The 24,565-nt window shown below is 45.2% G+C and overlaps 1 protein-coding gene across 6 annotated transcripts in view; it reads left to right on the top strand.

The window, feature by feature from the left end:
• The window catches only part of LOC147880539 (uncharacterized), a 78,137-nt gene extending 54,590 nt beyond the window's left edge, over positions 1–23,547 (top strand). For 5 of the 6 annotated variants that reach the window (XM_087370578.1, XM_087370576.1, XM_087370579.1 and 2 more), the window contains 7 exons: positions 11,023–11,099; positions 11,260–11,342; positions 12,648–12,699; positions 12,949–13,017; positions 16,516–16,602; positions 16,686–16,750; positions 23,143–23,547. In XM_087370578.1, coding sequence (XP_087226704.1) covers positions 11,023–11,099; positions 11,260–11,342; positions 12,648–12,699; positions 12,949–13,017; positions 16,516–16,602; positions 16,686–16,750; positions 23,143–23,314 — 605 coding nt within the window. In that variant the 3' untranslated portion in view covers positions 23,315–23,547. Of the gene's footprint in view, positions 1–11,022; positions 11,100–11,259; positions 11,343–12,647; positions 12,700–12,948; positions 13,018–16,515; positions 16,603–16,685; positions 16,751–16,833; positions 16,911–23,142 lie in introns of all 6 variants that reach the window. The other variant, XM_087370577.1, reaches the window with a different exon arrangement.
• Positions 23,548–24,565: the final 1,018 nt, after the last annotated feature.

Here is a 24,565-nt window from a genome sequence, read left to right as displayed (position 1 = left end):
GCTCAACAAAAGGGCATTGATTATGAGGAGACATTGGCTCCTACATCTAGGATGACAACCATCAGAATTGTTATTGATGTGGCTGCACATTTGGATTGGAAAGTCCATTAGTTGGACATAAAAACAGCATTTTTAAATGGAGACTTATTGGAAGAGGTGTATGTGAAACCAACTCTAGGCTTTGCGGTATCAGATGATGCACGTAAGGTATGTAACCAGAATAAAGCTTTATATGGGCTGAAACAGGCTCCCCGTGCTTGGTATGCAAAGATAGATGCCTTTTTGTCCAGCAAGGGTTTCAGCAATAGTCCAACTGAAAGTACCCTCTATATCAAGAAGGATGGGGGGGGAAATCTTGGTCATCATTCTTTATGTAGATGACCTACTGCTCACAGGGCTAAATGGTGATAAAATTGCAGATTTCAAGGCTGAATTGAGAGCTTGGTCATCATTCTTTATGTAGATGACCTACTGCTCACAGGGCCAAATGGTGATAAAATTGCAGATTTCAAGGCTAAATTGAGAGCCACTTTTGACATGTCAGATTTGGGCATGTTACATTATTATTTGGGGATCCAATTCATTCAAGAGAGACGTGGTATCATTATGTCTCAATCCAAGTATGTTCAAAAACTCTTGGATAGATTCAGGATGCAAGATTGCAAGCCTATAGCTACTCCCATGGAGCTAGGGCTGAGGCTTACAATGTTGATGCAGGAGAATCTGTAGATGCCACACTCTACAGTCAGGTGGTTGGATGCCTCATATATATGTGCAATACACGGCCTGATATTCAGTTTGCAGTATCGCAGGTGAGCCAGTATATGCACAGCCCAAAGACAACACATTGGTAGGATGTAAAATGCATCTTCCGTTACTAGCAAGGCACAAAGTCTTATGACTTGATGTTTCCCCGGGGGGTGACTTGCAGATGCATGCTTACAGTGATTCAGATTGGGTTGGAGACTATGACACTAGGCAGTCCGCAAGTGGTAATTGTTTCTTTTTGGGCAAAGCTTGCATTTCTTGGCTAAGCAAGAAGCAATCTACTGTGGCTACTTCCTCATGTGAAGCTGAGTACAGGGCAGCTTTTACAGCGACATTGAATGTGTTTGGCTGCGTCGTTTGCTTGTTGATCTTCATCTTTCATTGGAGGGTCCTTCTCGATTCTCACTGATAGTCAGAGTGCTATAGCAGTGGCAAAGAATCTTGTGTTTCATGCTCGCACGAAGCACATTGAGGTTCACTATCACTATGTCAGAGAGAAGTTGCATGCAGGAGAGAGAAGTTGCATGCAGGAGAGATCAGTATGATCTATGTGTCAACACTTGACAATGTTGCAGATATCTTCACCAAAGCACTTCCACGTGAGGAGTTTGAGGCATTTCGCAGTGCCTTGAACTTATCTCCTTTTGGTGATTGATCATTTCCTTATACATGACATTGGCACTGCAGGGGGGTGTTAGAATTATTGATAAATAAAGCACTTCCACGTGAGAAGTTTGAGGCATTTCGCAGTGCCTTGAACTTATCTCGTTTTGGTGATTGATCATTTCCTTATACATGACATTGGCACTGCAGGGGGGTGTTAGAATTATTGATAAATTCTAGGCAGTGACCAATGTAATGTCAATAAGTGGGTTAGGGGCTCTTTTCCCTCATTTAGACATTTTTTCCCCTAACCACAGTTAGTTCACTAACTACGGTTACTGAAGGATAAGGTTTGTCACTTAGACAAAACCTTATCCCCCCTTTGTATTTCCTTTCACTCTTCCATTTGCATACTCGATGTTCAGCTTACACTATCTTGCTTCGTGCTCTCTCTCTTTTCCATCAGGACCTTATCAAAGATTCGACTCAGTTGAGAAGACCTTAAGACACTATATTAGCCAGTCGTAAAGTCCTGGCAAAGACAAGGAACCTACAATCGACTCTCATGTGAGAGGCTGGACAAAGCGAGTGAGCCAGATGCATTGAGCCTATAAATATAGACGTGTAGAACCACCACAGAGAATTCTGCCATAGCTTGAGGAAACCGCCATACATGATTGGACCACCACATCATTCTATGTATGAAGTCTTGCCACGTGTGATTGCATGGGCAACCCCCTTCAAACCTTAGAGCTTCAACCAAACCCCCATGAAGATTATTCCAACAATGCCTAAAGCAAGGCATGATTTTCTTTTTCTTGAAGAGTTAGAGATTGCTTTCCATCCTTAAAATAACTTGCACCCTTGTTGAAGGTTCGCTTTGCGTAAGTAGCGCTGATGAGTTGTATGGGAAAAAAATCTTTATCTCCTCGACTAAGAGTCTTTTCACCTTTATGGATAAAGATACATTGATGTGTACAAGGATCAACAACACATCAAAGCATTTTTCTCTAGATGTAAGGTTGCCAAAGCAATCTTGGTCAGTTTTGGATATTTGAGTAAAATATACCTCAAAATGCCTCATTCAATTCATAATTTTACGTGGATCTCTTGATCCATCGTATTTGGGAAATTCAGCCCTCTTTCGGCTCAAACTTAGGCTTTTTATAGATTGGCAATTCCTCATATGAAGGGTCCACAAATAGTTGGCGTTTGGTAGACATTTTTTTATTGATAGTTTAATAAGAGAGTTCAAATGGACCGCTAAACTGATCACTCTCATGTGGAGGAGATGGGACTTCAGGTGGTGGCTCAAGAGGTAAAGGAGGTTCACTATAATTGGGTGGATCAGCAACATGGTTCCTTCAGGTGTCTCATTTGCAGAAGCTTCCTGTCCACTTGACACATCCTCAATTTGAGAGGGTTGACCTTCATTATTATTCTCATCCAGCCCTTCCCTCCAATGTAGTTGTAAATAATAAACTTGAAGAAAATTCAGCAAGGGGGTTCCTTAAATTAGTAAACAGAAAATCTTCAGCTTGAGGTATTCCCCTTTGCAGGTGTAGAAGGTATTGTTGCAGCTTTGTGGAGAACGTTGATTTCGAACAGCCCTCCAAGTGTGACCTTCTACTGCTCTGTTTCTCACATTTGAAAGCACATCTTGCCCCCATAATGCGCCTCTAAGATTTTGAAAACCTGATTTTCCTGCAACCGAATGGGGTTCTTTTCCCGTTTCGTTGTATGGAGTCTGCCTAGTGCTTTCAACAATCTAATGGAGAATGATTTTGAAAGGAGATCACACCCTTTAGTCTATTCGCACCCGGAAAGGGGGGGGAGCAATGTAAGGCTTTTCTTGAAGGCGGACATAGAGGGAACTAGCAAACAAAATTTTGCCTTACCTTGGATGTTTTATATTGGCCCACCCTCAGAATTACGGTTTTAGTCAGATGAAATTCGCTTGAATGAAAAGAAAAACGGCAACGAAACTTTCCTTTCAAGGAGATCCTTTTAGGCAAGAACAGAAATGAAACAAAATTCGCCTGCCTTCAGATGGAATTCTCCTTTCGCGTTTCATCCTTTGTAGGCTGCGTCATGATTCTGGACAGCACGCTTCCGCTATGCCTCGCCTCGCCCTGCCCACGTGCATGTAGCCCGTTCTTTCGCCACAAACAGCCAGCCTAGGTTGAAATCATACTACTTTGATACCAAGTGTTATGAACTGAATGCTTCAATGCATGCTCATGTGTGCATGATGCAGAAATTGACACATTATTGGCCCGGGGCTCGTGAGCGAATTTGTCACAATTCGACCTAGATGCAAGGTGGAAAAGAAGTTACACATGAATGCAATGTTGGAAAGAAGATGCATGTTGACACATGAAAGGATTACCCATTCAATAACGCCCCTTGAGATGACTCAAGGACCATCTCCCCATTTGAATCTACCCTTAGCCTAAGACTCTTGGACCTACCATTTCATGCATCCTAATTCTCTCTTTTCCCTTCCTGGATCCCCTAGGACCCAGACACCTGAATGGATATCTTATTAATAAAATATTAGCCAATACACATTGTTACCATCCGTGCCATTTGATCCCATCAAGACTTGAGGGCTCCATCCAAACCCCCAAATTGAGATTGAAGCCTCAACATAAGGCCGTCCCCATAATTATAATGTCAGTGATTACAATTCATCACATAGCCATGGCAGTACTCATTAAATGTACACCATTGTGGCAACATCAATGCCCACCCAACTAGCAATACGACTATACTCTGTAAACTAAAGTCTTAGACATTAGAAAACAAACAAGATGATAACTAAAATGGAAGTTTAAATTCACATGTCAAGAGTGGGCCATTATTAGTGACAGTGGATACAAGAAGATTAAAAAAGGTTCAAAAACCTAGCAGACATGTTTAATCTTGAAAATTTTTAAAAATTTACCAAAGCATCTCATCTAGAAGACACTTGTTCTAAATAACCATGCGTATGACGCCCTCCACAGGTAGCATCGCTCGTCTCCCTCTGCTGCCAACCTCATGGAGGAATCGAGAGCCAACCATGGCAACCTCTATCTCCCTGATGTGCAGTCCCCATATGATCTAACTCGGTGTAGGTATGTGATGGTCTGAAAGGCTACATCTAGTTGGAGTGGAGAAGCACCAAACTTGGCCTGAATGATGATGTGGTACAGACGGTTTCCCTCGGATCATTCGTAAGAGCATGAGGATCTCCAGGCGCTCCACCCGTGTCCACTCTATCTCTGACATGTCAAGCCCCCAACAAGGGCTGCCATACATACCGGCTGGTCGGACCAAGGAGTCGAAGAGAAGAGCCTTGGTCCGAGGGTCCTGGAAGTGGGAGTGAAAGCATTGTCTCTCTAGCCGAGCCAGTGAGGCGTATCCCCTGCTTAGTCTGGCCTACATGGCTGGTCTCATTGTGAAGACCGGGCCGGAGAAGATGACCCCCAAGTAAGTGTATGAGGATACGATCTCAATTGGTGACCCACCGAAAGTAAAAGTAACCTGCTTCCGTTGCATGTTTGCTCGAGAGGTGTTAAAGATCATGACCTTGGTCTTGCCAAGGTTGACCTCCAAATCATGGGATAAACAAAAAGCCTGCAATGCATCCAGGTGAGAGAACGGGAGGAGGAAGGAAAGATGAAGTTGGAGAGGAAGCTACAGGAAGGGGGCAAAGTTACAGAGGGAAGGTAGGGAAGCTTGGGAACAGCTCGTTGAAGCTCGTTAAGTATCTTTCTCTATGCAACCTGTTGTTCTGGTTTGGTTCATGTTCTGAATAGTAATGTTTGTTCTTTGTCGTATCCACGAACCATCAGCTGAGAGGTTGCAATGAGCAAGATGCAGTCCTGATGCGTGACCTACTTTTGGTTTAGGTTGTGTGATGTGGGGGATTTGGACCACTTAGTGAGATGCTAGCTTGTGGTCTTGTTACTTAGGGTTCAACAGAACCCTTGGGGTCAAAACCACGGTCGTTGTGGAGGTGTCTGGAAATACAATGGACCTCGGGTTTTTGAAAGAAGGGTTTTAAAATGTTAGAAATGAACCAGACAGGGGGTATCCTGCAGCAGAAGACTAATAGAGCGTCCCAGGAATTCACGTGGAAGTGTTTGACTACGGAATCCAAAACTTCTTTACTTCTGTATACTCAACCAACCATGTGTGTGCAAGCCAGTAAGTAGATAATGCTTCACAAGAGATATACAACCGACCAAAATATATTTCCGTTCGATAGGACAATACAAAAGAAGTCCAGAGTCCCACCAAATCGTGGTCCTCTGTCCTTACCCCAAAAGGTGTTGTCCTAGTACCTTCGTAGCAGTTCTAGATCCTTGAGCCCACATGCTCCCCCGATGAGCTTTTGTAGACTTAGTCACCTGTGCCGACAAACACACCTCCAAGTAATCCTCCCATGCAGCTACCTGTGAGGCAGTGAATGCCTACAAAACATGACCTCCTTGCTTCCCTGATGTGCAGCCAATGGCGAGGCCCAAGCTTCTCTTGATCCCCGTACCTTGCTGTCCTGGATGACAGCCATGTTGGAATCAGAGTCCTAGTGTGTATGGTCCTAGAGTCCTAGGCCATGTCCTACAGTTGTGTGAGTGTGAAGAGTCTTGAGGCAACTTGTACCACCTCATGTGGTAGGTGTGATTCCTCCCCTAGATTATAGGATCTAGATTCTCTTGTGTGTGACCTCATCTATGAGGTATCAGTGTGGGAAGATAAGGCTTGCCCAGCCTATAAATGAGGCCATGTACTTGCTATGATTCAACCAACTATCAACATCAGCTATTGTGCCTCAGCTCTTGTCTCCAATCATGTGTCTCTCACCCTCTCCCCATTTTCAACAGTCGGTATCAGAGCCAACTTGAAGCGCCCTGCCCATTCCTCTCCTCGTAAGCTCCTCTTGTAGCTACTCGTGATTTCCTCCTCTCCTTGAGGTGATGAGCATCATCAACGAGGAGCTGCACACCTACCTTCCATAGCTGCGTATGAAGGGGAGCGAAAGCAAAGGGGAAGTGCCCGTCATGGAGGAAGCGTCTTGCCCATCTTTCGCTGCCACACCTGCGCCACTCTTCTGCTGCCTCTACTTACGCTGCATGCACCACCAGATCTGAGTCGGCCTCCCTCGCAATCTGCTCACGCCTTGCCCATTGCTGGTGCCGCCTCTCCGCTATTTTCCCTGGGTCCGAACCCACGCGCGCTTGTGCCATTCTGCCCGCCATCCTGTGGAGCTTCTACCTGCTCGAGCCTGCTGAGTGCCCGTACGCCCATGTAGCTAGACTTGCGACATCTCCGGTCTTGTAACAAGGCGATGACTTGGCGGCATCTCATATGTACCGGCGACTGACAACCTGAGGGCCGCGGCCATCAACTCGCACGTCAACGCAGCGGAAGCGTGGTGGGTCCATAAACCTCACGATCTTTTGTCCATGATTCGGCTCATTGATTCCTTGCTGCCTCCATGTCTCTTGAGGATGCCTTGATGCAGTAGCAGCCCTGCTCTATCTCTATTCAGACTGACTTGAACCCTGCTCTATCTGTGTCAAAGCTCGCCATTCTGAAGATCTCCAATGGATTCCTCTTCACCAACATATGAAGATAATGCTGCAGCAATTCAGTCGTCATTTTGACTGACACAGGTCCTGTTCGTGACCAATTTCCTGCCCAAAACCCTAATTTTCGCCCCTTTACAATTTATGCTCAACTTCTCGAATTTTTTGGGTGTTTTCATGATGTGAGGGTTCCCAACCGTTGAACGAGAACTTTTCTGTCAGAAATTTAGAAAAGCCCCAATTTTTTGCAAACCCTAATTTTGCAGCAATGCTAACCCTAAAATTTAGGGCTTTTCTGTTCTGTGTCTTCCTTTGGCATAATTGAAGCTTCTACCATGTAAAATTTGGTCCTTTTTTGAAATCTGAGTAAACATTGCAAGGGATTTAGACACTGGCTGTAATAACAGCTAAGACCTTCCCACGAATGGATAGCATAAAAAACTCCTCGTTCATCGAGAAATTCTCAGGGAGCAATTTCCTAACTTGGCAGACAAAACTCCGGCTTCTTCTTAATGCGAGAAGGCATATGGAATATCACCAATGGCAAGGAGCCAAAACCCCAAAGTGATGATGCTAGAATCAGTTGGTGGGAGAACCAAAATGATAAAGCAATGGCTATCATTGGCCTAGCTTTAGCTGACAACCTTATCCACCATGTGGATTTTGATAAGATAGCAAACGACGTTTGGGAAAAGTTAGAGAATTTGTTTGGAAATAAGATCAATAATTCCAAAGTATTTCTCAAACAAAAACTCTTCAAGCTCAAGATGAAGGAAACTGAAACCCTCAATGAACACTTGAGCAATCTTGGGTCAATTCTCCAACAATTATCTGCCATCCGAGCCATTGTTGAAGATGATGATCAAGTTGCTGTACTTCTCTCCAGTATTGAAGACATTTCCAAGTACAATGAGATCCTTGCTGTCCTAAGAGTCAGCCGCAATATGAGCTTTAAGGATATGGTAGCTCATCTCATTGATGAGGACCGTAGGCTTACAGAGAAAGCAGAATCTTCCTTCGAATTTGGCAAAGCATTCTTTCTCAAGAATAAGCCCAAGAAGAACAGAAAACCTCGTAAATGTAATTACTATCAGAAACTTGGCCATCCAGAGGATCGTTGCTTCAAGAAAATGGCAAAGGTACAAGCCAAAGAACATGCCAATTTGGTTGCGGAGCAGAGCGAGGACGAAGACGATAAAGCTACACCTTCTGGACCTGAGGAACAAGCCTGCACTGCTGCTATTTCTGGTCTATCCCTCCATGAGGTGATAGATGAAGAGTGGGCTTTCTAGAGTCATGTGTGTTAGGTACTCTGCCTTGGGTAGTCCCCCTAAAATGATGTAATAATTTGTCATTTTTTGTGTGCCTTGTCCTATAAAAGGCTCCACTTATTTCCATGTACCTAGTTAGGAGACATGGGGGTTGTTATGTCTTTCCTTTATCAGGCCTGGCCGAGTTCCAGGATGTTGGTGTACTCCCTAGACCTATGAGTTGGTCATGCATCCATGCTCAGATTTGAGTCTCTGATCACGTTGACACCTAAGCCATGAGAGTGCTTGGTTCAACCTCTGAATTATGCTCAGATGTTAGCCTCTGAGATTGCCTGGGATGCACAGTCTGGATGATGTCATAGTTTCTCACCCTAGCTCCGAAGGGGGGTTTGTTGGAATCGGAGTCCTAGTGTGTGTGGTCCTAGAGTCCTAGGCCATGTCCTACAGTTGTGTGAGTGTGAAGAGTCTTGAGGCAACTTGTGCCACCTCATGTGGTAGGTGTGATTCCTCCCCTAGATTATAGGATCTAGATTCTCGTGTGTGACCTCATCTATGAGGTATCAGTGTGGGAAGATAAGGCTTGCCCAGCCTATAAATGAGGCCATGTACTTGCTATGATTCAACCAACTATCAACATCAGCTATTGTGCCTCAGCTCTTGTCTCCAATCATGTGTCTCTCACCCTCTCCACATTTTCAACAAGCCAAGGATGCAACCCTTCCTAGAGCTCTTTGCCTGCAGGTTCTTGCCATCTTCCTTGGTCTTGTGGAAGCCCTTCTGGCTGGCAGTGTACTGCTCCAATCTGCTCCCTGAAAGCTGCCACACAATGTTCTTATGAGCCCAAATGACTCTCCTGACTCCTAGTCTCCTTGCTGTCCTGGAAGACAGCCAAGGGTCCTGATCCCTGTGGGCTCTTTGTCTGCTGCTGATGGCCACCTCCCTTGTCCCTGAATTGGTCCCGGAGGCAGGCTCTCTTGCAGCTCCAATCTGCTCCTCAACTGGATCCCTGGTGAGTGAGTCGTGAGCCCAATGGCTCCCCTTTTATAAGGGCAAAAAGTAGCCAACCCAACAGCCCTTATTGGCCGACCCATGCTGGTCTGTCCAGTCGACTGGGGCCCAGGCCCCTGGTCTGTGAAAACCGACCTGGTTTGCTGGCTTGGACCAGCCCTCTTTTAGCTGACTGACAACGTGGCCTGCAGCCAGTGCACCAGTCCCATAGCAGCCCCCATGGGGGTCTTCTTGCAGGTCCTAGACCTGCCCAAAATACTGCTGCATCTGTTCTGCTCAGGCCTCTTCCAGGCCCGGGAGCCAAACAGCTCGGTACAGCATGCTGATGTCAGTGCCATGTCATCGCCTGCTGCTGAAGTGTCCTGCCATGTATGCGTACTGTTCTAGCCCTCTAGACTTGTGCAGACCTTCTTCAAACTGAGCCGGGCTGCCAAGTGTCTGCCCTGGCCTGTTGCAGTCCACCATGCTGGCTCCACACTGCCAGGTAAGCCCTCTTTTGTGCTACCCACATGGCAGCCCCATATCTCTATGCTTTGGTGTGAGCTTGCTGCCCACATGACAGCCTAGGTGCTGCCCATGTGGCAGCCCCCTCTTCATTCTTTTACCTGTGGGTATGCTGCCCACATGGCAGTCAAAGTGCTGCTCATGTGGCATCCCTAACCCTAAGTCCACCTCCCCTCCCCCACTCTCTCCTCATATGGGGGCTTATAGATGGGGAGGTGACTTTTTCAGCATAAATACCTTGGGCATGAGGCTAGGGCATCGTAGAGTTAAGCTCTTTCAAACGGCATTTATCTGAGTTTTAGGGTTTGTCATGTCATTTGAGCTTGAATCCTCTCTTTGTGTACAGTGGAATACATAAAGTTTCAACTGTGCACATTTAATTATTTGCTCTTCTCTCTCAACCAAGATCCTACTGCAGTTTGCTCTGTTTGCAATACCTTTAGAATTTTCACCTTTTGTATATCTAGTGAGGGTTGAAAAATAAAAAATGCGATCTTGAAAGTCCAGTTTTAATCCCTCTTTACATGCGAAATAACGTTAGTTGCACTTAATTCCACGCAAAGCAAAAAATCAGAAACACAAACTGCATCCATTGTGGCACAAGTCTTAACCATGACAGTCAAGGCAAATATAGAAACAGACTAAGATAAAGAAGCCCAGATAGGCATTGGAAAGCTAGCCCAAAGGGAATCAATGCCATGTGATACAATTTATCACTCTCAGGTCAGGTATTTCTAAGCCTTTCTAGTCAAACCTTTGCTCCGCTCCTTTGTTAGGCCTCACGTAAATGTTAACTGATAATTTTATTTCATATTGGTCATTTTGTCATAGTGCATGGTTTGAAATAACATGCATAATTGTCTCTCTGCCTCCTTGTTTGGGTGGCTTAGTGTTTTTGTTGTCAATTTGCATTTTATATAGATTTGGTTGGTTCACTAGCTTTAATAGAGTTATTCTGAATTCTTTTGCAAAGATTATGCTTTGATGTTGAATAGTACATAGCACGGCTTTTATTTTTTTGTCCCACCTTTGAGTTCTGTGAGATCAGGTGTATCCTTCATAAGTGGTAGCTTTCTTTTCCTTTTGTTAGCTATGTCATAATTTTGTAGGCTGAGAGATATCTTCTTCCTATTTTGGACACTCCTGTAATTTTATGGTTGCATAGCCAATTCCGGCCTCTAGCATGAAATAGGTGGGACAAATATTGCCTCTTATCTCAAATACATTGTGTTCTCCTCCCGAAATGCAAACTTTGATATGGCTAAGGGTTAAAGTCCTGTGCATGCTGTCAGGTGGGAGTAATGCTCTTTGGGGTGATACGCTGGTCATCCTTGGCTCTACGCTTTATGCGCTTTCAAATGTTTCTGAGGTAGTGTCTTCCAACTTTATCAACTAATCATTTCAAGATTTTGAGTTTGATCGGACAATTTTTATCCCTTGCGCTATCCGTTCCTCCTATGGTCAAAATGTTAGACAAATGCTTGACACAAAAAGCAACTTCAGGTTTGATGAATGTAAATTTTGAACAGGAGTTCCTTATCCACAAAGTAGACTTCATCGAAATCATGGCCTTTCTTGGCATTTTTGGTGCACTTATAAGTGCGTGCCAGCTGTATCCTTAAAAGAATGTATAGCCAAAGGTGGCTTATAGGTTTTGGCAGTATATGGTGTGGCATAAGTATGTTCTGATATCTCTTCCCTTTCAAAGATATGCCATTAACAGGCCCATATTTAGATTCAAGCTTCTGAAAACTATCAGTTTCATACAGTCCTCTTCTTTTTCTTATCATCAAAGTTGACTTCAATGGATTGATGCACAGAAGTGGTTCTAAAGTACGTTGGTTACATGTGAGCTGATATGTTTTAAAGTATGTTAGTTACATGTGAAAAGAAAGAAATTTTATTAGAGTCTTCGGAAGACCGATGGGTCTATGAGACTGAAAGAAAACCTGATACAAATCACAGTAAGGGTGGAGCTACTGAAACGAGCATCATCACCCATGCTGAATCCTAAGCCTGATCATACATAATCAAATACATCTGGATGTAACAATGAAAAGAAAAGGACTGAGCAGAGCGGAATCCTCCATATGTCATGCCCCCCTGGCTGGTGCATAGCCGGTGATGGGACGCTGGTGCCCGTCAAGGGGTGCCATGTGTCTCGGTCTCCTGGACGAGGCTCGACGCAAGACGAGAGCCACCGTGAGTCTCGTGGGATGTATCCCGGGTCTAAACAATGATGGGAGGTCCCCCAGAGTGATCTGTGTGTCCCCTCGATGTCTCGTGTGTCGTGCTACGATCGTCGAGACGGGGTCTCTGTCACGTCGACGGCTAGAGACTGGACGATCAATGTCACTGGATGGGAAGAACTATGTGATCCTGCTCTGAGAGGTGTCTGATGATGTGGCCAAGCCCCGTCGTCTGAGTAAGTACTCTCTATGTTGGACTCCCTCGTGAATGAAGGCCGCGAGGCATCTCTAATCTGGGTAGGCGAGGAATTTGGAAAGGAGCCTGGAGCCGTCTCTGAAGAGGCAATGAGCTGATATGTTCATTCAAAAGAGATGGCATAAGCAATTTTGGAATCTTGTGCCTTACAAAAGTTTTTGCATGTATCTATTTATATAAAAAACTAACCTCCTTTAATTGATTATATATACCTCCTTTAATTGATTTATATAAAAAACTAACCTCCTTTAATTGCAATTAACTTAATTTTGTATGAATTTTTTAATTTAGCTTTGAGTTTGTATGCATCACCCTTTGACAAGGTATTAACAAAACGGTTTTTTGAGGGTGATGCAGACATATACCAAGAATTACTGTTTTGAATTGATTTATCTTATATTCAAACTTGGTATTGGGACTTCTTTGTTGGAAACTATTGGGCACGTTTCTGTCTTAACAATGTATCACCCAGACTTATACTGGAACGACAGGAACTTGAATCTATTGACTGGAATAAAAGTGCTGTAAGTGTCACTCTCTGTCATACTTTTCTTCTGGCTTTTGCATGGAACATCAGACATGTGCTTGACCTTTGCCACATGAAGAACGTGATGGGAATAATTAGGATCTCAGCATTTTTGTTTCAATGGTTGTGAAGAATGAAAACCCAGACTGGAGATTTTGTGTTAGGTCTTTCATTATTTTGTGTACACATTTGAAGGTCATTGTACATTTCCCTGTTTATGAATACTTTTTCTTCATGTGCAGTGCAGGTTCTTCCGTTTGTAGGTTTTGCTATATCACTTTTTCTTTTCTACACAGCTGTACCATTTATCTTGAAGGTCAGTGTTTAGGGCTTTCCTATTTATCTGAAGTATGCATTCTGACTGTGCAAGTATTAAGGATGCCATTCATACATTTTTCATGGCATGCTTTCTGGATACAGACCTATCTATTTCAGTAAAGAACTTCTTGATATTTAGGAAACATCGCTCCAATTTCATGGAATGAAACACGATAGAAGCATTTCTCTTCTACCTTTACCAACAAAAATACGTATTGTTTTTCCTATTTAAATTCATGTTCTCGAGGCCTTTATCATCACACATTGAATGCATGTTCTCGAGGCCTTCATTATCACACATGTTCATCTAGTCACAGTGCTGCGCCCCCGCCCCCCCCCTTCCCCTTCCCCTTCTCCTGCAAACTGTTCCCTTTTCACCCCCCAAAAAAGAGACTTCTGTTAAGTATGAAATAAACTGATTCATGAGTATAAGGACTCACAGTAAATACACCCTGTGAAGCAAGAAAAAGGCAAGAAGGTGGCTGAAAATGTCAAGCCAAACCAAACCAGAGGGGACTTAGAGAAGAAAGTGCTATGTGTCCATTACTGAGGAAGTGCCTCATTTTTAGGTTGCTGATCTGGAGGAGCCTTGGATTCACAATTGAGTAGCCATCAGTGTATGCACAATATCCCTCCAGATGCAAGAAAAGGTTTGACAAGGACGAACCTGTATCTTCTTTAATGCTTCTGTGCATGTAGCTCTCCAGATATGCCACACAGTGATACTGGCAATGATCTCTCAGCTCGTATTCAAAGGACCTTAGGGGGCTGGAACTGGGAATCTGGAACAGTGGAAAGGACAGTAAGGATTATTATGACAGTGGAACTTGATAGCCCAAGATGAGTCTGCCCTCTCATAAAAACCTGAGGCCCAGTCAAGGCGCAGAATCCCAAAGAAGGTATACGGTGGAGGGGAGGAATCTGCCCAATCCCAGCCCAAAGAATCCTGGCTTGCCTGCAGTCCCAAAGGCAATGCTGAATAGACTCTTATGCATGTGAGCAGGGCATGAATGATCTGCTCCAAAAGTCTTCCTCCATTTATTAATTGCAATCCTCCATGCATATAAGGCCAAAAGAATAGAGAAATATTCCAATTCCTAAGTGATCTCCAAAGCCTCCTCCAAAAATGACTGCAGATCAACTGAAATTTGAAACCTTCCCCAACGAGGTGCTCTAGAGGATCTCCAGCCTGTAGATGGATCTGAAATTTCATGGCATTGCTGACTGTAAAATGGAAAAGGATTGTGGTTTTGGAATGATCACGTGCCGATATCCACTTTAATCTGCTGGATCGCATTACAAAAATTTGATGAAAACGTTTCCATAGAGCTGAAGTTTTTAGAATAAAAAACTAATGCCCTTTCGATGGGGTTCAACGTATCAAGATTTTCCAATCAGCCCCACAGGTCTCATTGGTTCTAGAGGTGCATCGTAGATTGCATCCTCATCCTGACATCCTGTCCCTGGACTGAACAGTGAAAATCAAGGTATCCCCTCCTCTATCCCACAAAATGGCAATCAGCTGGAGGGGGATGCCTATACCTGAAAAGACTCCCGTCCACATGATCTGACCTTCATCTCTTGTGGTCCACTCCAAGGGGATAGTTGTGTCAATGAGAACAATCCTCTTGCTGCTCCTTCTGAGATGATGCATAAAATGAGATTTCTGATCCTCAGTAATTTCCTAAATCTTGAGGATCTTGAAGATTGATTTGTGTCAAGTACAATGGTGCCTCATTTTATAGGCTGGGTAAGCCTTATCTTCCCACATAGACACATCATAGGTGAGGTCACAAACCACCTAACTCACCTACCAATCCCACCTACCAAACACATCTACTAAACCAAAATCATGTTCACTCTGACACAAAGTCTACAGCCTAGCTCCCACACCTTGGCTACGAAATAACCCAATAAACCCCCCTTTGGCGCAAAGGTGGTGAGATCCAATACACAAGGAGAAGACTGATTTCCTTATTGTCCACACCTTCCGTGTGACAGCAATCCCCTTAGTCAGCTCGCGACTGGCAGTTGAGACCATCACTCAGCTACCCCCCCCCCAAAACTTCTAACTGGGTACAGGGTATAACTCAGTAATCTCTCACTCAATAAAGGGAAAAATACAATCATTTTAGGAATAGAGCCTTCTGAAACCCATGGATGTATTATGAATCAGCTATCTTCAATGGTGATAAGGAACAATACCAAGCCTTGAATGTTGTAGGTAATAATCCTCATTGGTGAGAGGATGAAGCTTGGAACTGCTTCCCTACGGAAGCATCCACCTCTATGATCAATCTCCTAGTGTAATTCCTCTGGGGAAAGAAAAGCAGGCCACGTAACATGCCCAGCTGAAGGCGACTGGCTACCTGACCAAGTCTGGTTCTGATCTGGGGAGTTTTGTCGCGAAAGTAAGAGGGAACCACCTCCATGGAATCTCCTAAATTACTAGAGGTGTGAAAGCATTACACTACAGAATCTAGAATGGGGGTGGGTGAGCTACAACGTGAGGAGTGGCTGGTGAACCAACAAAATCCAAGGTCTCTACCCTAGTGGAAACACATGTACGCATTGGGCCTTGCTCTTGAGGGAAAAGGCAAAAGTGCACCTCCACTGAAGAGAAAAACCAGCTAAGCCGAAGTTCTGGGGAGGAATGGGACGGCTAGGCCTGGCCTGAAGAGGGATGCTCTGGGCATGCTGGATTTGCAACTGAAGTGTCATGTATCACAACCCCCCGCTGTCGAGGGGAAAATCGGTGGGAATATCCTGCGGATCTGAGGAAGAGGAATTCTTTTTTCTTTTTTTTCTTTTTTTTAAAGGAGGGGGGGGTTTTCTGTTTTGGAAAATCTTTGGCAAAGCGCCCAAAAAATTCTACAGATCTGACCCCTGTGAAGCTCTTGGCTCACCTCTCCATTTAGCACTGCTGCGCGATCTGTCATCAATTTCTAGTTGCTCTCCAAAGATATTGTAAGCTCTATCAATGCACATAAGAGATCTTAGGCTCGGTTAGAGCTCTAAGATGGAGTGAGAGACAAAGAAAAGGAAACAAAGTGGGCTGACTGTACTTTATTCTCATTATCCATGAGTACATGCGGTACAATCCATAATACGGCATGCTCACCTAAATACTCTCAGTAACTAATTTATATGCAGGTCAACCATATAAATGACCTTGGTCAACAAGTTTAAGGCTTAGCACGAAGGGGCATTAGCTGAAACCAAGTTTAGCCCCCCAATCTGTCCCTTCCCAGTATGTAAATGGACCATTTACATACCTTATTTTGAGGATATAAGGTTTTGATAATTTTAAAACTTTTACAGAAATGCAGCAGTTTGTATCTTAACTTCTTTCAGTGCTTTCTTTCCAGGCTTGGGTACAAATTTTGTTGCGTTTGTCAGTTTGGTCATGTCCATGTTAGGATCCTTTGAAGTCTTAGCAGTGTTTACACACATATTGATCGCATCTAATCAATGTGAGTTTGTGGTGGCTTGGCAGTTAAGTGGTTCTGCCTTATTAAATCTCTCATTACTCACGTCAGACATGTGGGCAGTTGCCATTCGAGTCTTTGCTTATCATGAAGTGGTATGTACCAAGTCATTACCCTGTTAGTCTTGATGGCAAATTGTCAGTAAACCTTCTATTTATTTGTTTGATTTAATTTTCAGGTTGATTGGCTGTTCTACATTGCGTTTGCAACAGTGGCAGTTGGACTTGCAATTTACACGGCAAGGTGAGAATGTGATTGTACCTTCTTCTAAAGAAAAGAGGAGGACAAATCAAGATAAACTGATTAGCCCTTGGAATATGCTCTAGTCTTTGGAAGGGAACAGATACAGAAATTTGCATGGTAGTGATTGAAAAGTCTCACCATCACCCAAATTCCATTCATGGTAATATCGACTTCCATGATTGTCATTATTGATATGTTGGAATGCCCACAGAATCGAATGAAACATAATGCCTTAATAATAACTGTGTCAAAAGTTGCAGTCCTACAACCTCATCCAAAAACTCTACTGGCACTGGAACAGTAGTAGCTGAAGATGCTGAGTCGTATTGTTAGTTGGTGTCTAATCCGTTTTGCTCAAAGAGTTTCGCCTGTGTGCTACATGGCCACAAACTGAAAGCATTTTTATGTCATGAATATTCAACCTTGATGAGCAATACTTAATCACATACATGGCTTTGTTCAGTCTTTTTAAATGCAACACAATTTTCTTCTGCAAAGTGGCGCTGCATGGCAGCGACTTTCATCACATAATGTGTACCTAAGGGCACTCTTCAAAGTTTTAAGCACTCCCATGAGATGCCGTTGTTCTCATCGTGGCTTCCATGTGTAGAAGGTAAAACTCCCATGTATAGCCACCAATTGAGCAGTAGTGAAGCATTAGTTATGTTTAAAGCTGCTGCCATGTTCAGCATTGTCATGTCCTCAATGCTTTGTGATGCATCTTCAGGATGGAAACTGTCATGCGTTTCTTGTTCTTGCTGCACAAGCTGGTGCAAACTTACATCGGCATCCTTTGCTATCACCTATGTCATCTTCTATATTTATGTCATCTTCTATATTTTCTTCTTTTTGGAGACCATACATTCAGCTACCAAAAAATGTGTCCTCAAACTTTACATTCTTGGAGGTGTCAAGAGCGAGTAAATCCAAATTTTCTTACCTAACTGGTCAATACTTTTATCTTGATTTCTATCATAAATTTGTTCATCATTGCTTGGCTCATCGTGATCTATCTTTTCACCAACCAGGCCTGCCTCATTCACTTTTATGTAGGTACCTTGTATATTTCTCCCTATTAGTATGCTGAACTGCCAGGCACCATCTGAAGCACTGTATTGTCCTGCAATCTGTTATAACAGCCCTCTTTCTCTTGCTGTCCATATTCATTTCCATCATTTGGGCTGCTATTTTCATTGAAGTGTGTCCATTGCTAGCACATCAGCGGGTCATATTGTTAGAGTTGAGCATCTTTTGATGTATCAGGTGTAGCATAGGAGTGAGGGCCTTTTGTTGTGGGTGTGCCCGTATCCTCCTCGTCTTCTCCAGCCCTTTCCTCTCTTCCACCTTAACCCCCTTCTCTACTTTCTTTCCCATCCACCTTCTCTTCTCAGTTCTACTCTCTTCGCTCTGAGATGGCTATCTTGTCTAAGATGGTGGTGGACAAGGTGAAAATTTCCGTATTACCCACCTTCCCTGTGGACCGTCAATTGGATGGGATCAATTACTGTGTCAACTCATATGCTGGGGGTCCGACCCCCTCTGCCCTCTATAAAGGGCTGGCTGACAGCCCTACTGCACCTGCCTACCAACTGCCGTACAAGTGGAGCCATCCACAAGGCCCTACATCAGGGTTGAGCCCCTGCTCCAAACAGGCTGGCCGACTATCTGATCTGCCCTCTGAGGGGCTGAGCACACAGCCCTATAAGGGTTCACCTCCTGCCTCAAGCAGGCCGACCAGGCAGCCTAGGTACAAGTCGGCCCACGTCTGCCCATAAGTAGCCTGCCAAGGGTGGGACAGCAGCACCAAAGGGTGGCCATACAAGCCACCTCCATAGGCATGACCAAGGCACCTCAAGAGGGCCTGCCACAGTGGCCTATCCTATACTACCTCACAAGGGGCGGGCACACCCACAACACAGGCCCTCTCCTATCTACCCTAGCCTCACACTAGGCAGACACACCCACAAGCAATGTTCTCTCTCTCTAGGGTGACATCAGTAGATGCTGACCTCCAACACCCTCTCTCAGCTCCTAGATGGGACAAAGATGCCAGGGAGCTGGGTGTGCGGTTGGAACAACTAGAGGAATCCATCGTGTGATACTCCATCGCTGAAGACCGCCACAAGTACTGTCAAAGAAGCACCCTCATGGAGTGAACCGCCTCAACACGATCACTGGAAACTTGGAAGTGTTGCTCCTAGGTCATAGGTGCTCGTAACACTCCTCTAGTCTGGTATTGGTGCAATGGGTCATCTAGTACAACAATCCAAGTGCTGGTATTGATACATCACTCCAACAGAAGGTACTGGAACAATACTCCAATTGATACTGTCCTCGGTGCAAGGTCTACTTCCCTGCATGGACACCCGTATCTCAGAGCTAATAGTCTACTCTCAAGTCCAAACTGGTACATTGTCGCCAGATCGATGAACTTTAGTGCTCCAATGATAACGGTCATATAACAAAGCACAAGGATCAAGCAACTGTGTTTGGATTCCTACATTGGCAATTTGTTGACCTATCCAGATCTCAAGCAGCTCATCAAACAATAGCTGCAGCAAAACACTAGGAGACCCCGTTTGGAATTGCCAGGTCATAACGTCCACATAGAATACATACTAGTAACATACTGCCACCTGAGTTAGCAGGAACAACTTCTCGTGGCTCATACTGCTGCCACAAACAAGCAAGCAATCCTCCATATGGATCCAGAAAGCCAGCTAGCAGCGCATCTTGCAAGGCTAGAGTATACGTCGTCATGGCAGTAACATTGGCCAACTGGTTACTAGGCCCCTCACCGTTCTTTAGGGACACTACCGCCAATAATGACCTTTCTGGCTACGTCGGTTACATGTACGGGATGCCTCGAGTGCTTCTCGTTTCTTAGCTGTCAACTGCTTTCTACCTTTCTGCTCAATTGCCAAAGCCTCAGGATGACTCTCATAGGTACGATCTACAAAACGCTGCTCCTAGTCAAGCACCATTGGGACCAGTTCCTCCTAGGTCAACTCATTCATCCTGCCACTTGTGATCAAGGACGAATAGAAGGCCCGATAGTGAATTGGGATAGTAGAGTTATGGCCATGTCCCCGGACGATATCTGCTTCCCCGCCTGGAGGATCTCCTGCTGAAGTTCTTTTAACTTGTTGATGTGGTCCTGCATCGATGAAGACTTTTGGGCATCCAACAACCGTATCTGGATTCCAGGGAAACCCTCTTGATGGGGGAAGTTCAATTATACAGGGACGCCAAATGCTCCCATATACTCTTGGCCACTATCATGTGCTTCACGTGATTAATCACCTGAGGAGTACAGTTAAGAAAAATGAATGATCTGACCCTTGCATTGACACGGTTCCAGAGCTGAGACAGGGTCTCGGTCTCCTTCTGCTACAGGATGCCAAGTTTGGATGCAAGGGGATCTGTGTGGCAACGTCTATCAATATGAAATTTGTCATATCATATGACTAACACAGACTCCATCATCACCCATCAGACGCCGTAATTGAGCCCATCCAACTGATGGTCAACCGGGAATGTGGGCAAAACTGGAAAATTCTAATCTTCTTCTCTGCCATCTCGGACAAAGTCACCATGTCGGGAGAGAGCTGAACTGAAAGAGATGGATGGGATAGGATGAAGGGGCTGACAGTCCAATGTACCTTCACTGTCATGTGCACGGATTGGTATCTGACGTGTACTGGGTACACAAGACTAGCTCAGGTAGCCTGGGGAGGCTTAGAGCTAGGCAGGCTTGATTCTCGGGTTGAGTGGCAAGGGTACGAATCAGTTAGGGGTCTTCGCTATTTTTAGCGCTTGGGGCCCGAGTCTATGAAAGGGGCCCAGGGGTTCAGTTCTCAGTGAGCCGATGGGAGCAAAGTTCGTTCCCAGGTGCTAGGTCTGATCGTGGATTGAGTCGCGGACGCGTGCCTGCATCATAGCGTAGCCCAAGGCCCAATAGCAGATCCCAGGCTTCACAGCACCACCTGGTGGTACGGGACACCAGGTTGGTTAGGATCTGGTTGGGAGTTCGTGCCAGTAGCTCAGCTCGTGGCTCGGAGGGGACATCTCTTGATTCGGGATCACATCCTGTAGATGTCATGGTTGGGTGGTGAGCAGCCTGCTCAGTTTCTCACGTTGTGTGTGTTCTTGTGTTTGCTTGCAGATCAGAGGTTTCAGGAGTGCTGGGGCGTGTCAGTTGGTATCAGAGCCAGCTCTTGAGATAGAACTTCTGTTCCAAGAATTTTGGACGATTTGTTCCTCCAAGTTGCCCTAATTTTGATATTTGTGCTGCAAGTTCTTGTTTGGTTCATCGGTTATGGGAAGTGGTCAGGATTTAGGGAAAAGGTAGGAAGAAGAGAGTGAGTGATGAATTCGAGATTGCTGAAGGGTTTAAGTGAGAGAGGGTGTGAGGTGTAGCTAGGAGAGAGTGGAGATGATTGGAGGAGAGGCGTGAGAGGAGCTGTTTGGTAGGCGGAGGGATCCCGTGCTTTGGTCAGGGCTGCGCAGAGGTTAGGTGACGCAGGTAGGTGAGGCAGAGTGGTGCGCCATAGGTTGGAGCGTGATTCGGCCGGGCAGGGGGGTGCGCCATAGGCTGGAGTAGGATGCGGCCAGGCTGCTCGGGGAGGCTGATGCGAGAAAAGCACCACCCTCCAAGTTGGGAGGGTGGGGCGAGAAAAGCATCGACCCTCCAAGTTTGGGAGGGTGTGCATGCTAAAAAAAGCATCAACCCTCCAAGTTTTGGAGGGTGGGCTTTTCTAGAAAGCATAGCTTCCTAGAATAGCTGCACCGTCTCCTTTATAGCCTGGCGAGATCATAAGCTCAGCCACAGCCTATGCTAGAGTGCGCCAGAAGACCTCTCCACACCTCTACCAGAATTTCGTCACCGGTCTCACCAGCGTGTCAAAAAGCCAACCCTTCGTCAGATTGAGTCGCGGACGCGCGCCTGCATCATAGCGTAGCCCAAGGCCTAGTAGCAGATCCAAGGCTTCACAGCACTACCTGGTGGTATGGGACACCAGGCTGGTTAGGATCTGGTTGGGAGTTCGTGCCAGTAGCTCAGCTCGTGGCTCGGAGGGGACATCTCCTGATGCGGGATCACATCTTGTAGATGTCATGGTTGGGTGGTGAGCAGCCTGCTCAGTTTCTCACGTTGTGTGGTTCTTGTGTTTGCTTGCAGATCAGAGGTTTCAGGAGTGCTGGGGCATGTCATTCACTCCTCTCTATCCGTCCCACGGGAACACCTCCTCTCTGATCTAAAAACACCCTTCAAAGTCACCCCTTGCTGGGCACCTGAACAGTCGACTCATGCACACACTCCTCCTCAAAGACACCTCAGAACGGCACCCTAAATCTCCTCTTTGTGTGCTGGCTCAACACTCCCTCCGCTCCTTCGGTCTATAGCCAACCGTGGCTCTGATACTATGTGAGAAGTGCAGCGGAAATGAACAGAAATGAGAGGGAGAGCACGCCTCACACACACCACACTGAGAGGGAGAGAAGGAAACAAGAGAACTGTAGATGATCTCTGGCAAAGGCCCCTCTACAACGGAAAACCTCTGAACAACAGGCTGCTCAAGAGCTGGGCATACTGCTCAACAGCCTCCACAACTGAGATAACAAGACACCAAGGAGGGGGGCCTATAAATAGCCCCAGCGTCTTCTTGGTTGGTCAGCAAGAAGGGGAGCTGACCAGCTGCTCTCCCTGCCGACTCATATCTTGGGAGCCCCTGCTCCAAACAGGCCGACCTGAGGGCCAGCAGCAGCGCCTGGTGGCCGACCATCTGATTTGCCCTCTGAGGGGCTGAGCACACAGCCCTATAAGGGCTCACGTCCTGCCTCAAGCAGGCCGACCAGGCAGCCTGTGGGGCTGACCAACAAGTTGGCCTACCTCTGCCCTTAAGTAGCCTGCCAAGGGTGGGACAGCAGCACCAAAGGGTGGCCATACAAGCCCCCTCCACAGGCCTGACCAAGGAGCCGCAAGAGGACCTGCCACAGTGGTCTATCCTACACTCTTCTCACAGGGGGCAGGCACACCACAACACAGGCCCTCTCTCATCTACCCTAGCCTCACACTGGGCGGGCACACCCACAAGCAAGGTCCTCTCTGTCTAGGGTGACATCAGCAGATGTTGAGCTCCAACAGGCCACTGGTTGGCCGCCGGATTAGCTATCCATCCGGGTGACTAGGCCTATGTGTGTTGTCGATGGGACCAAACGACAACTCTCAAACCTGCTTAGATAATGAGTACATAGATTTCGTTGTGCAAATGCATGTTTCTGTTGCTCGCATTACTCCACTTTCACTTCCACCACCTTTACTTGTCAATCAGGCACACATGCATTTGCCAGTAATACAGAAACTAACTAACATGAAGTCTTTTTGCATGCAGTGATAAAAATAGCAACTCGCATGTCTTAGAAAAGGATGCCAATCTTGATGAGATCAGATACAAGCGGGTTGAAACAGCGGTTGGTGAAGATGACAGGAACTCACAAGCAGAGGAATCGGCACTACCTTCAATGAGCTCCACAGGAGAAAATGATAGCTCTAGTGGATTGTAAAACCTTTTTAGGCAAAACAGAATTAAACAGGGCAATACGGCTTTGCCCTACTTCTCACCAAGCAGTAAAAGAATAGAGCTGGTGAAATTTGTATGGGCAGCCCTCATGCAGAAAGCGTGATTCTGTTGTATGTATGAAAATTATTATTATTATTAATTTTGAAAGTCATCTTTTATTTTCCCTTTTACCAGTAAAGAGCAGGGAAAAGGACCGTGCTAATGATTACTTGACAAACAAAAATAGAAGAGATTCTCATTTTCTGTAAAGTACTTTAAATTGAATCTGTCTTCTGGTATATGAATGAACCTGTTTTGTTTCTGCTTCCTGCTTTTAAGCTGTTTTTTTTCACACATCATACTGTCTGAAAATTTCACTAGACGGACTACTCTTATTTATATTGTTTATGGCTTTTGGCCATTCCTGTAAATGATTTTGGTTTTTAAATAATCTTCCAGATGGGCAGTGATGGAGATAAAATAAGTAGATTTAATTAGAGGTCATGATTTGCAAGTGGATAGATTTTGAAGCAAGCTAGTTTGTAAAGATAATTTTGGCAAATGAAGCTAGAGACGTGCGCTAATGAAGTCAAAGCTATTCGGTCAAGGCAGATGTTATATTTGTGAGGACAGACTTTTCTTGGAGCTGCCTGTTTCGTGTGAAAATTTTCTATAAAGGGCAAGGATTCAACATTGGACCAAAGATTTTTGATGCAATGTAGGTTGCTATCAATTCCAAATGAGTACGCAGACCTGACGTGACTAGTTCCCATTCAAATTGGATGAAACAACAACATTACTATGAGATGTTCTCATGGTTTAGGTGCAAAATGTTATGATTCCTTGCTGCTGTTGCCATCTTCCAGCTGGGGAGCGTGCTGTGGATAAAGTCGTAGGGAAAGATTTGACGGCGGCATCCTAAACCACTGATACACCAGTGTCTGAAACCTGGGCGAGGTCTACATCATCCCCAATGGGGGTCAGTAGCTCACAAGGCAACTGGCTCATATAGACCACATCAAGGGCGTAGTTAAAGTGTATTTTCTGAACACGGGTAGGGGCCGGTTGGGGGGGGGGAGAGAGAGAGAGAGAGAGCACTTAAAATGAAAGGCATTCAACTGTAGCTTATATATACAAACAAGGAAAAAGCAACAATGCACAGTGCACTGTGCATTCAATGTTTATCAACACCAATCCTACCAACCTCTATTGCACTATATAGTCAAGCTAAACATGTATATTATCTGTGTGTATG

Source organism: Dipteris shenzhenensis, chromosome 32 (assembly GCF_047967505.1).
Source record: "Dipteris shenzhenensis isolate YYH24624 ecotype China chromosome 32, Dip_SZ_1.0, whole genome shotgun sequence".
NCBI lineage: Eukaryota > Viridiplantae > Streptophyta > Polypodiopsida > Gleicheniales > Dipteridaceae > Dipteris > Dipteris shenzhenensis.
The sequence above is the reverse complement of the archived record's forward strand: the minus strand, read 5'-3'. Positions and strand labels throughout refer to the sequence as shown.